The sequence below is a fragment of the Vespula pensylvanica genome, chromosome 10 (assembly GCF_014466175.1).
Source record: "Vespula pensylvanica isolate Volc-1 chromosome 10, ASM1446617v1, whole genome shotgun sequence".
Lineage (NCBI taxonomy): Eukaryota > Metazoa > Arthropoda > Insecta > Hymenoptera > Vespidae > Vespula > Vespula pensylvanica.
The window spans coordinates 2712513-2726741 of record NC_057694.1 but is presented as its reverse complement, the minus strand read 5'-3'; the positions used below and the strand labels follow the sequence as shown (position 1 = coordinate 2726741).

The window sequence follows — 14229 nt, the reverse complement described above, 5'->3', positions numbered from 1 at the left end:
GTCAAGGTCTCTCTCACGTGATGCACGCGAACGTCAGATACTCTTTATTAACTCGCGACATTTCGTCAACGCCGATGAACGAGACGCTTTGTTTTTTCTTTTCCTTTTTTAAGATCTTATGCAAGCGATATTTGATACAGTGTTGATTTCGAAAAGGCTTTTGTTAGAGTAAATGCAAGTTAATGAAGTCATTGTAATCCTAATAAGAAATCAGTACAAAAATTAGATATAGAGTGGCCTATTTAATTCTATCATCTTTAATACCATTCTTATTGATGACATATAAATAATATTAATAATTAAATAATAACGATAACATAGTGTTATTTGATCAATAAGTAATGTTAAATTAAATAAAAAATTTTGTTATTTTATTCAATGGTTCATAATCAAATTACAATTTAAAGACACATACATATACATATATGTATGCATATATGTAATACAATTTACCGATTTCTCGGGAAGATAATAAGGAAAATGAACGAGAAAGGATTATTTTCTCTGTATAGCGTAAATAGTAAAAGAAAAAAAGAAAAAAAAAAGACAAATCAACAATAGTAATAACGATTCGCAATTTATAACAAGGATGAAAAAGAAAGCACGTCTCTCGGATCTTCCGGAATGTGAATCGATTGAAATCTACACTTTTTACGAACGTAATCGTGTGAGAAATACGTATACTAACAAGTTTAATTGTAAGTATGTGAATTTTCTACGTTTCCGGGAATTTTAGTTAGTCAGTAAATCAATTCGACATCGTCTTTCAATTTATTTTGACAGAATCACTTTAACATTATTATTATTCTTATTTATTTTTTCCTTTTTTTTTGTTTATTTTTTTGTGAAAATTGTTACGAAAAACTGAACGAAGATTTAGTGTGTTATCGATGATTGATAGCCATGTTTCATGGAATAGTCTACACATCGAATTAGAAGAGTGTTTCGTAGTAATAGTAACTCATCGTTGATGTAAAGAACTCGGATGATAGTAATAGACGAGGATCGATGGTATGATCATGCGAGAAAGAGAGAGAGAACGAGAGCAAACTCGTTTATTATTCCTTATCGGATCGATTGGCAGTATTGTGAAATTTTCATCGAAAGCATATTCTGGAAGTTGAAATCATCTTACGTCATCTTTTTACTTCCCTTCATATATTTTTTGCGATGCGTAAAAAGTAATTGTGCTTATTAAAATTTATTGAATTGAGAAATATTGTTCTTCCTTGTTACATTTTTACATTTACATATTTTTTCAAAATATCAGGTATGTAAAGCAAGATCTTCTCGTATAATAAAATAAAATAAAATAAAATTTTCGATAAATATATAATCAACGTTGCCCATAAATTTAGCATTAATGATAATTATGGTTTCTATTTAAAAAATATTAATTTTTTTTTTCTAAAAATGTGAAATAAGATTTTAAAAATACAGATGTATTCAAGCGTCTTACAAAATTTTTAATTATAATTTAAATTTATTATGATGAAATGAGTATTAAGATGTATTTACTTATTTATTTGCTTAAGCAATCAAGGAACATCTCACTTGACGTTTCATTTCATTTTTTTTTTTTTTTGGATATGCGACTATGTTGTGAAATGTTACAATAAAAAAATATTGATTTATATACTATCTTTAAAAGTTTTTTTGACGAGGTTTCGTATTTCTATTTCAAACATTACTTCAGATCATCATCTTTTATTTCATTAACAATTGCATTTAGAATTGCCTTTCACATACTCGACTCTTTATCTGATTACTTCGGGATGTTAAATAAATAGATAAAATAAAATAGTCAAACCAAAAGCGTAAGAATAATCTTTAAGTCGTTTCGATATAACGACTTTCTAAATTGGAGTCAAACATAGTTCTCCAATTTTCTGTTAATCTGTTAGAATTTGCTTCACAATCTCAACTTGTTTCCGTATATTGTATTCTTTCTTTTTCATTTTTATTAAATTTGAATGACATCCACATAAAAAGAAAAAGAAAAGAATAATAAAGATATCCGTATTCCTATTTAAGAAGATTTCACTCGCAAGTTTCTTTTTTCTCACGCAGAAAGTTCATTAAACTCAACCGTGTTCCCATTTCAAATCCGTACACCCACGATATCGAACTTTGACCTCGGCCAAGTTCTTTCGCGGTCTTGTTACTCTTGAAATGGAACGTCGAAGGATTCTTTTTTTGTGAAAGGCATTTCGACTTACTTTGAAACTGGAGAAGTTAAAAAAGAATATATATATATATAATAGTATTGTAATAATTTATTCGATTATTATCTTACAATAATAACATAATAATATAACATAAAATATATTAGCCCAATACTATCTTATCATGTTATACTGTATTTTAATTAATTTAATATATAATTTTTAATAAATTATATTATACTTAATAAATATATATATACCCTTTACTCTATAAAATGTGTGTGCGTGTGTATGAATATCAAAGGTTATATTATTTATTTAGATAAAAAATAGATACTATAATTTTTGAGATTGTTTATTAGCCAATCCAATATTATATTTGATGATTGTTTATATTTATGAATGAAAAAATTAAAGATAAATTTTTCTCTACATTTTTCATTATTTTTTTATTGATAAAATCACGGTTTCCATTTGTCTAAATGAAACTTTTTTTATTGAATATCTTGTGTATTTATTTTGTCATTGTGATAATGAAAGAATGATAACGTGATATTTTAATCAGATGGAATGATACCAAACGATAACAGAGATTTGGATTATATTAATAGTTTATTTTTTAAGGAGTCTTCTTACTTACTTGTAGTTATGGACTTTCTTTTATCATTCAAATTTTAACAGTTGAGTCTTAAAGTGTTACGAAAAAAAAAAAAAGAAAAACCAAAGAGAAAAAGTAAAAAAGAAAACAAATAAATATAAGAATAAAAAAATGTACATTTGAAAAGTTTACGGCATATTTTTCTTTTTTTTTTTTTTAAATGTATAAATTCCATTCATAAAATGAAATACATCTTAAAATGAAAAAAGCTGCAAACTTTTTAAATAATCGTATCAAAGTACTTTGAAAAAGAATGGCAAATAAGAGAACAGAACTCTAAATGATTTCTAATCAAAATAAATATATCACGTATAATATTAGTATGCATTACACTAAGAAGAGATCTCTTTAAACGATTCTAGTAGAATAACAAATTATTTTTACATATACATATAACATGATTATGTCTTTAAAAAAAGGATACTTTATAAGTAATTGCATATATTTCCCCTTCTGAATAATTACATTATAATATTACAATTAGTTGAAATCAACAATGTACACAACTACAAACACTTCCAGTTTTCATGTTACATAATATCATTACTTATTTCCTTTTTTTTTTTTTCAATGTGACCTTGAATAATGATACTTCGCTTCCCACTCTTTGAGTAGATTATAAAAGCGTGATCGTATGATTAAATAAAGTAACATACTAGATCTGTGATTAGTTGAGGAAGAAACTTCAACGTGATATCTCTTTCTTTTCCTTTTTCTTTCTCTCTATCTCTTCATCTTTCTGTTCAACGTGATTAATTATTAAAAACCTAATAAAAAATGGAACGCTGGGCTGGTAAAATAGCTATAGTTACTGGTGCTTCCAGTGGAATAGGATTAGCAATAGCGAAAGCTCTTGTACAAAATGAAGTAGTCGTGGTTGGATTTGCTAGGAGGAAAAATAAAATGCAGGTAAACTTTTGGTTGAATTTTCTGTTTCATGTTTCCTTTTTTTTCTGAACTTATTTGGATCGTACAAATGAAGGTATAGATAATAATTGTCAAGTACTAAAAATATGTTTTATATAAATTTATTATATTTATGTTTTATATAACATTATTACATTGTTTTTCCAGAATTTGCATAGTATATTATTTACATATATTATTATTTATATTAATATAGTATAACTATGCTATATTATTTAAAATAATATGTAAGTATTAAGATATACTTATTAATTAATAAAGCATCATAAATTTTTTATCAGAGTGAGATGCAAAATGTTAACGGAAAAAATAAAGGAAAGTTCTATGCGTGCGAGTGTGATGTCACCAAGCCCGAAAGTATCGAACAAGCATTCGAATGGGTCAAAAATAATTTTGGAATAGTCCATATTCTAGTAAATAATGCTGGGGTCTCGACAAATGCCAAATTTATGGGTATGAATATAATAACATGGATTAGTAATTAATTGGATAAAATTGACGAAACTTTTCTATAGATTCATCTAGATCTGATTGGAAAAGATTATTCGATGTGAATGTGTTAGGATATATCGATTGCACCAAACGTGCCGCTAGAATGATGTTAGATTCTAATGTGGAAGGTTACATTGTTAACGTAAACAGGTTTGATAATGAATTTTACTAAGTATTTCTTTTCTTCATATCAATCTTATTATCGATTGTTTACAGATAAAACTAAGTGATAATGACTATCATCCGTAAATTTTTATACGTGTACATATTGATAGTATATACTATTTTTACTACAGTATTGCAGGACACAACGTAGTTACTTTGCCGGGTTATTCTTTTAACTTTTATCCAGCGTCCAAATTTGCTTCTGTTGCTGCTACTGAAATCACACAAAAGGAATTATATGGTAGCAAAATTCGAGTGACGGTAAATATTTAAAACATAAAGATCACTTCGACGTTACATAGTATTATGCAAGATTAAAAACTTTTAGAAAAAATAGTGAAATTATTGTTTATTCAAAATTGTTCTTAATGCTGCAGAGTATCAGTCCAGGCTTAGTATCTACGGGAATCATGGAAGCCAATAATATTACCTCAAAGACATGGTCTGAAATAAATTTACCCGTATTGGATCCTGATGATGTTGCAAATGCTATTATTTATATAATTGGAACTCCGCAACGCGTTCATATTACTGAATTAATTATTAGACCTTTTGGAGAAGTTAAATATGAGTGACATGAAATTATATATATTTTAAATAAATATTTTATTATTATCGTCTTTGTCAAAAGACAACTTCGATAAAAGTATAATTTTTTCAATTATATAAGAATTAAGTACAAATCATATCAATGGGACGAAGAAAGATAGTATTATTTACTTAATTGTAATATTACTAATTTCATTATTTAAAAAATTGTTTTAAAAATCATTTTGTGACTGTTAGTTCCCCTTTATACCGATACTGGCGCTATAATCTGTTTCTAAGAAGATGTTGATAAGGTAGAGAGTATTATTTAAATTATAAAGAATTTTTTAGTCTGTTAAAATTATTAATTTTAATTCGAGATATTTTCAATTATATAAATAACATAAAAAACAAATATTGATTACAACATTTCTGTTAGAAAATTTCTGACATAAGGAATTGCATAGTCGTTGCAGTACTTTGCAATACCAGAAGAAAAAAAGGAGAACATTAGAAAATATTTAATAGAGGAATAATTCGACGTTACTTTAAACAGTTTTTATGTATTTTTTAAATATTTCGTGTAATGATGTGACAATATACAGTTACTATCTAAACTATAGAATGTTGGAGATGTGTTAATTGTGTCTTTTTAGATTTTTCTTCTTTATCTCATGAAACCTCTGATCTTTTAAGTATCGTTATCATTAATTAGAAATATTCTTCTTGTGTATGTTTTATTTTTGTTTAGATATGAAAAGTAAAACAAAATGAAAGTACAAAGTTATCTATTTAAAAAAGATTACATAAGAATACGCTTTTTAAAATTATCTTTTTAAAATTATTTATAATATAAATGGTATTTCATAAAAAATAGGAAGAAAATTGAAAAAAAGGAAGGAGAGAGAATCTTGGTGAAGTTTCTCTGTATGTCTATTTCTGTCCGTTTTAACCTTGGTCTTAACCTGGTGTAGCCTGATTGGCCTTGACGCCAGTTCGCTTTACGTTCACCAGTTCGACCTTAGTCGAGTCCCTGAGCTTCGTCAGTTCGTCCACCCTTTGTTTTGATATCTTTAACAGATATTGTTTTTCCTCCTGCATTTATCCTGATGCATCTTCGACGATAACTTCAGCCTTCCTTAAATTATTCGTTTTTTCTTCCTAGAAAAAGGATAACTCTCATTCCCGAAAAAGAATAAATGTATAGATAAATTTTAATTTCACTATTTCTTTTCTATTTATTTAGTAATACAATACTTTATAAATTTATGATTAATATAACAATAGTTAATTAATTCTATATAATGTATCCATATTTTTATATATTAATAGTAAAAATTTTTTTTTCTTATTTTCTATTAAACTTGAATGACATCTCTGCAAAAAGAAAAATAAATGAATAATAAAGACTCTTATGGGAGAAGATTACATTTTTTAAATTTCTTTTTCTAAGACAGAACCTTCCTTTTTTTCAACTTTATCCTATTTCAAATTCATACAATCACGATATTGAACTTTAAGTTCGGTCAAATACTTTTGCGGTCTTGAAATGGAACATTTTACTTTAACTGTATGACATTCGATGATTCATTGTACACATTTTTTCATTACATTTTTTTCCACGGTTTTCATTTACATAAACTAAATTTTATCGGAAATCTTATATGTATATTTAGCTTGTCATTGCGATAACGAAAGAATGAGAACTTACTATTTTAAAAATAGAAAGATATTATGGAAAAAAAAAAAATTAAAATGATAACTAAAAGGTTCGAATAAAATTAATAGCTTATCACTTTTTTATCTTTCCAGAAGTCCAAAGTCATCATCTCTTTTACTCTAAATATATAGTTATCATTTTTTTTTTTCAAGTAAACTTTAACATCGTTCATTCTGACAATTTTACTAAAAGTAAAAGAATAAGTATACATTATAAAAAAAGGAAGTTCTTTCTGAACGACTAATAGAATAAGAAATTTTCAATTAATCTGTATACATATACATATAGCATGACTATGTATTAAAGAGATCAGTTTATCAGGAATTGTATTTTTTTTTTTAGCATAGTAACTACAATATAATAACATAATCATACGATATTAGCTATGCTTTTCTTTATAAACAGAATGATCCAGTTATTTAGTTAGATAATAAATTATCTCGATTTTTTCTTTTTTTATTTACAACGTTATCATTCTTTGCATTCCGTTCTTCGGATAAATAATTAAATCGCAATTGAATGATTAAATGAAGTAATATAAGAGATTATTCTACGAAATTCTATTAGTCGAGGAAGAAACTTGAACGAGATATCTTTCATTCTCGTTCGCTCTCTCTCTCTCTCTCTCTCTCTCTCCCCCCCTTTTTTTATTATTTTTGTTAAACGTGATTAATTATTGAAATCGTAAAAAAATGGAACGTTGGGCTGGTAAAGTAGCTATAGTTACTGGTGCATCTAGTGGAATAGGATTAGCAATAGCAAAAGCTTTTGTGCAGCATGAAGTAGTGGTGATTGGGTTTGCAAGAAGGAAAAATAAAATGCAGGTAAACTTGTGCAAAAATTATTGAATAGTCCTCGTAAAATATTATAAACAATTTTCGTCAAAATCTTTAGGAACTATCAATTCAAAACTTTGTTCGCTTTTTTTTTTTGTTTACATCAAATCTATATTATTTTTGTAATATTATTTTATTGTATGTTGCAAATGATTAAAATAGGAAACACATAAATATTGTTTTATTAAAAGATGAAGTGCCAATACGATTATTTCGAAAAATTGATGTAACTAAAGGTTTCGATGACAACTGTGAGGAACATTTTATATGAATCATTATACTTCTATTATTAAGGGAAACATTAAGATCATTTTTTGATTAGAATGAGATGCAAAATATTAAGGGAAAAGATAAAGGAAAGTTTTATCCATACGAGTGTGATGTAACAAAGCCCGAAAGTATCGAACAAGCGTTTCAATGGGTTAAGAATACTTTTGGAACAGTTCATATCCTGGTGAATAATGCTGGGGTCGCCATAGATACTAAATTTATGGGTATGAATATAACATGGATTAATAATTAGTTGGATAAAATTGACAAAACTTTTCTATAGATTCATCCAGAACTGATTGGCAAAGATTATTCGATGTCAATGTATTAGGATATATCGATTGTACCAAACGTGCTGCTAGAATGATGTTAGATTCTGATGTGGAAGGTTATATTGTTAACATAAACAGGTTTGATAATGAATTTGACTAAGTATTCCTTTTCTTCATATCGTTGTTATCATTGATTGTCTTTAGATTAAAATAATTGATAATGAATATTATTCGTAAATTTATATATATATATATATATATGTATAATGTAAATTTTTTTATCTCAGCATGTCAGGACATTATCTAGGTACTTTCTCGGTATGTAGTCTTAATTTTTATCCAGCATCCAAATGTGCTGCTGTTGCTGCTACTAAGATTACACAAAAGGAATTATATGGTAGTAAAATTCGAGTGACGGTAAATATGTTGTCAATATTAAATATTTAATAATAAATTGCCCATCTATAGTCAAATTTTATTTTATATTGAGAGATAGCAAATATCAATTTTTCCTATAAAACAATAAAATAATATTTAGAAAATAAAGATAATGTTGATCTTAGAACTATAGAGGGTAAAAATATTTAGAAAAAAGAATGAAATTATTATTTATTCAAAATTATTCTTAATACTGCAGAGTATCAGTCCAGGATTAGTATCTACAGAAATCTTTCAAGCCAATAGCTTCAATTTTAATCTGAACTCGAATGTACCCGTGTTGGAATCTGACGATGTTGCAAATGCCGTAATTTATGTAATTGGAACTCCGCAACGCGTGCACATTACTGAATTGATTATTGCACCTTTTGGACAAATTAAATAGTATTAAACGTGAAATTATCTGTAGTATTTTAAATAAGTATGATATTATTATCATATTAAAGTATTATATCGTCAAAATAGTAAGAGTATATATTTGTTTTAATAATGTAAAAATTGAATAAAATTATATCATTGGGGAGAAAAAAAACAATATTCTTTATTTAATTGTAATAATACTAATCTCATTATCTACGAAATTACGTCAGAAATTAAGTTTCACAACTCTGTTTATCCTTGCTTGAATTATGATCTATTTTCAAAGAAACGTTGGTAAGATAGAGAACATTATTCAAGTTGTAGAGAATTTATGAGCAAGTATCTACCGGAATTATTAGTTTTTATTTAGGATATTGTTAATCGTATAAATAACATAAAAAAAGATTATACGTGCTGTGTAGTTCAATTTTAGCCGTGTCCAAGTGCTTCTTCAGCTCATTCACCCTTCAGCAGATCTTGCTTTTCTATAAATTTTCTTTGTGTATCTTCTGCAGTTGAGCGTGCATTTCTCATATTCATTCTTGCTATTTGTATCGCCGTTGTTAATTTACTTACAAAAATTTGTATTTTGTTATGTTTTTTGTTTTAAAAAATTGACCACTCGATTGCTATTAAAAATAAGCATTAAAGACAATTTTTATTGTATTTTATTTTTTTTAAATACAAAATAACATAATAATTTATAAATTTGTGAATGATATAGTGGTTATATAATGGTTATATAATTATATATAATTTATCTATATATTAATAATAATATTTTATATCCATATATATATATATATCTATAACAATAAAATGTTTTTTTATTAATCTTGTATGACAATCACACAAAAAGTAAAAAAAAAAAAGAAAAAAATAATAAAGATGTTCGTATCCTATGTCTAGGAAATTTCACTCTTAAATTTTTTTATTCTTACGGAGAAAGTTTGTTGAACTCAACCATATTCCTATTTCCTATCAATACATTCATGGTATCGAACTTTGACCTCGGCCAAATCCTTTGGCTATCTTGTTACTTTTGAAATAGAACATCAAAGGATTCTTTTCTTTTTGTAAAAAGGATGTCATTACTTCGAGACTTTGAAGAAATTGAAAAAATATATTTATGTTTGTTTCAACTCTATGACATTCGATAATTTATTGCATTTTCATTACTATATTTTTTCATTACTTCCTTTTTCGAAAAATCTACGGTTTTCATTTGCATAAACTAAGTTTTATCGTAAATCTTACATGTGCATTTAGCTTGTTATTGCGATAATGAAAGAATGAGAACTTGGAAATGAAATGATACAAAATGATAATAAAAGTTTTCATAAAGATAACAGCTTATCAATTTTTTATCTTTGAAGAAGACAACAGTCTTTATCTTTTTTACTTTTGCGTTATTGTCAGTTTTTGTCATATAAATTTTTGTTCGTTCGTTTTAAAAGTTTTACGAAAGTGAAAGAAAAATGAAAAAGGAAGAGAGAGAAAACAAGTAGAAATAGAAATAACAAAATTGTATACATTTGGAAAGATATGGGTTTCTCTTCATTTTCTTTTTAATACATAAATTCCATTCATAAAGAGATACGCACCTTAAAAAGAAAAAAGTCATGAACTTTTAAATGAGCTTAACGTTTCAAAGAAAAAGATTCTAAATAAGGAAACAAGAGTATAAATGATTTTTATTCGATATGAGTACATGTGTGTGTGTGTAACATTAATATGTTTATGGAATTCAAAAAAAGAAGTTTTCTCTAAACAATTCTATTACAAATTATTTTTAATCGATACGAATATACGCAAATAAAACATTACAACATAAGATAATAATTATAAATTACAACAAAAGATCTTTCTAAACGATTCTAATGAAATAACAAATTATTTTTAATCAATTTTAACACATATATATCGTAATCATGTGTTTTTAACTATGTATTTGTCTGCAAATTCAAAGATTTAGTTATTTAGATATAAATATTCATTTTCCTTTTTATTTCGATCGTAAGCTTGTATGATTTTTTGCCTCCCACTTTTCGAGGACGCTATCGTCTGATTCTATATAAAGTAGTATAAGAGATTCGTATATGACATTTTGTTATTAGTTGAAAAAGAAACTCGAACGAGATAACTTTCATTCTTGTTTGCTCTCTCTCTCTCTCTTTCTCTCTCTCTCTCTCTCTCTCTCTCTCTCTCTCTCTCTCTCTCTTTTACAATTTCTGTTATACGTGATTAATTATTAAGAACGTAAATAAAAATGGAACGCTGGGCTGGTAAAGTAGCTATAGTTACTGGTGCATCTAGTGGAATTGGATTAGCAATAGTAAAAGCTTTTGTACAAAATGAAATAGTAGTGGTTGGATTTGCCAGAAGGAAAAATAAAATGCAGGTAAACTTGATCATAATTTATCAAAACCCTTAAGAACTATTAACTCAAATCTTTGTTCGATTTTTCTGTTTACATCAAATATGTATTATTTTTGTAATGTTATTTTATCGTGTATTAGAAATTATTAAAATAGAAAATGTATAAATATTGCTTTATTAATAAATGAAGTGTCAATACGATTCTTTCTTGCTAAACATAAAGTCAAATAAATTCATTTTTTATGGTTTTAGAAAACAGATGATCGTAATTACAATATAGTTTATTACTTAATTCTAATATATATAATCATAATATTATATAGTTTAATATAAGAAGGAATCGATTTTAATATTGATGTAATTAAAGGTTTCGATGTCAACTATGTGTAATATTTCATATAGATTATTATAATTTTATTACTAAGAAAAACATTAAGAATAAGTTTTTTATTAGAGTGAGATGCAAAATGTTAAGGGAAAAAGTAAAGGCAAATTTTATGCATGCGAATGTGACATTACCAAAACCGAAAGTATCGAACAAGCTTTCCAATGGGTTAAGAATAATTTAGGAACAGTTCATATTCTAGTGAATAATGCAGGAGTGGCCATAGATTCCAAATTTATGGGTATGTGTATAATAATATAGATTTTTAATTACTTGGATAGAATTAATAAAATTTTTCCATAGACTCATCCAGACCTGATTGGCAAAGATTATTCGATATCAATGTGTTAGGATATATCGATTGTACCAAACGTGCTGCTAGAATGATGTTAGATTCTGATGTGGAAGGGTATATTGTTAACATAAACAGGTTTGATAATGAATGTGACTAAGTATTCCTTTTCTTCATATCGTTGTTATCATTGATTGTCTTTAGATTAAAATAATTGATAGTGAGTATCATTCGTAAATTGTTATATGTGTATTATGTGTATTTATAATATATAATTTTTTTACCGCAGTATCGAAGGACACAATGTAGTTGCTTTCCCAAATTGTACTCTTAATTTTTACCCAGCGTCAAAATTCGCTGCTGTTGCTGCTACTGAGATTACACAAAAGGAATTATACGGTAGTAAAATTCGAGTGACGGTAAATATATTGTCAATGTTATATATTTAATAATAAGTTGTCTATCTATAATCAAATTTTATTTCATCTTGACAGTTAGCATATATAAATTTTTGCTATAAAACAAATTGCTTTGAATATGTATAGAATTATAGAGGGTTAAAAATATTTAAAAGAATACTGAAATTATTGTTTATTCAAAATCCTTTTTAACACTGCAGAGTATCAGTCCAGGATTAGTATCTACAGAAATCGGGGAAGCAAATAACTTTAACTTACGTCCGTCATTGATAAATTTACCCACTTTGGAGTCTGACGATATTGCAAGTGCCGTTATTTATGTAATCGGAACTGCGCAACGCGTTCATATTACTGAATTGATTATTAGACCTCTTGGAGAAGTTAAATATGAGTGTTAAACATGAAATTATTTATAATATTTTAAATAAATATTGTATTGTCATTATCTGTGTCAAAACACAATAAAATTTATTTTTTTCAGTTATGTAAAAATTATCCAAAACTGCAAAAAAGAGAGATTGTCTTGTTCAATTAATTGTAATATTACTAATCTCATTATTTAGAAAATTAGATTAGAAATTAAGTTGTTCGACGATTAGTTTCATTATTCATCTATCTCGGCTCTGCAATTAATTTCTAACGAAACCTTGATAAGATAAAGAACATTATTCTGATTAGAGAGAATTTTCTAGCAATTGTGCACTAAAATTATTAATTTTAATTTAGAATATTTTCGATTACATAAATAACATAAAAAACAATTATTGATCGGAATATTTCTTAGCGCAATGAGCTAATAAATTACGCAATCGTTACAGCAATTTGCAATACCAGAAGAGAAAAGAACCTTAGATAATACTTAGTAGAAAAATAATTCGATGTTACTCTTCGGATAGTTTTTACGTATCATTTGAACATGTTATATAATGACTTGACAATATAAAGTTTTTAATTGAACTATAAAAAGTGGAGACATCTTAATCATATCTTTTCTTAGATTTATCTTGTTTATTTACTGAAACTCTTGATATTTTTGTAACGTAGTTGTCGTTGATAAAAAATATTCTCTTTCTGCGTGTATAATTCTCAGTGAAATATGAGAAATAATATAAGACGAAGCTCTGAGTAATTATTTAAAAAAGAGATAAAAGAACATGCTCTTTCAAATTATCACGATATTAATAGTAATTCATGAAAGATGGTAAGAAGAAGGAAAAATAGGAAATGAAGACTCCGATTTTAAGAGACATCGCAAATGTTGTTATTTATGTAATTGGAACTCCGTAACGCGTTCATATTATTGAATTGATTATTAGACCTTTTGGAGAAGTTCAATATTAGAGTTAAATATGAAATTAAGTATAATATTTTCAATAGGTATTATATTAATGTTATTTTCGTAAGAATACAATAAAAATATAATATTTTAAGTAATGTAAAAATTGCATCACTGGAGAGAAAAGAAATTGTATTCTTTACTTCATTGTAATATTACTAATCCTATTATCTATAAAATTTTGTTAGAAATTAAGTTTCTCGACTGTTAACTTTATTGTTTAGTGTTAATGCTGGCACTACAATTTGTTTTAGAAAGAAATATGTTGGTAAGATGTAGAGTGTTATACAAGTACTGTAGAGAGTAAATAATTTTGATCACTATGAATAAATAATAATTCTTTTTGTAAGTGGACGCGTGAACGATATACGGAGATTAATTGAGTTTTCTGAAACATTATTACGTTTTCGATAGCATTGATCGATTCAGTTTGACATTCTCTATAAGATTAGTTTAAAGATATTTGACAATTATGTTCTTATAAAGAAAGAAAAGACTTTTGAGTTTTTAATTTTTCAATTTGATATATTGACAACTATTAATAGATTTTCTATCTCTTATTTTAAATAATTAAAACAAAATTTACA

At 26.3% G+C, this 14229-nt stretch overlaps 3 protein-coding genes across 4 annotated transcripts; all 3 read left to right on the top strand.

The window, feature by feature from the left end:
- The first annotated feature begins 3484 nt into the window (after positions 1–3484).
- Positions 3485–5008, top strand: LOC122632333 (farnesol dehydrogenase-like). The gene is made up of 5 exons (XM_043819018.1): positions 3485–3732; positions 4032–4203; positions 4266–4392; positions 4539–4668; positions 4785–5008. Exons 1-5 carry the CDS (start codon positions 3601–3603, stop codon positions 4980–4982), a joined length of 759 nt encoding a protein of 252 aa, XP_043674953.1. The 5' UTR covers positions 3485–3600; the 3' UTR covers positions 4983–5008.
- Positions 5009–7284: 2276 nt separating this feature from the next.
- On the top strand, positions 7285–8933 carry LOC122632336 (farnesol dehydrogenase-like). The gene is made up of 5 exons (XM_043819025.1): positions 7285–7479; positions 7814–7985; positions 8045–8171; positions 8321–8450; positions 8671–8933. Exons 1-5 carry the CDS (start codon positions 7348–7350, stop codon positions 8854–8856), a joined length of 747 nt encoding a protein of 248 aa, XP_043674960.1. The 5' UTR covers positions 7285–7347; the 3' UTR covers positions 8857–8933.
- Positions 8934–10960: 2027 nt separating this feature from the next.
- On the top strand, positions 10961–12790 carry LOC122632334 (farnesol dehydrogenase-like). Of its 2 annotated transcripts, XM_043819020.1 has the most exons (6): positions 10961–11015; positions 11049–11232; positions 11665–11836; positions 11899–12025; positions 12177–12306; positions 12507–12790. In XM_043819020.1, the coding sequence occupies exons 2-6, from the start codon at positions 11101–11103 to the stop codon at positions 12702–12704; spliced, it is 759 nt and encodes a 252-aa protein (XP_043674955.1). In that variant the 5' UTR covers positions 10961–11015; positions 11049–11100; the 3' UTR covers positions 12705–12790. The 2 variants fall into 2 exon arrangements, with proteins under 2 accessions (XP_043674955.1, XP_043674956.1); XM_043819021.1 differs by lacking the exon at positions 10961–11015 and having other exon boundaries at positions 11046–11232.
- Positions 12791–14229: the final 1439 nt, after the last annotated feature.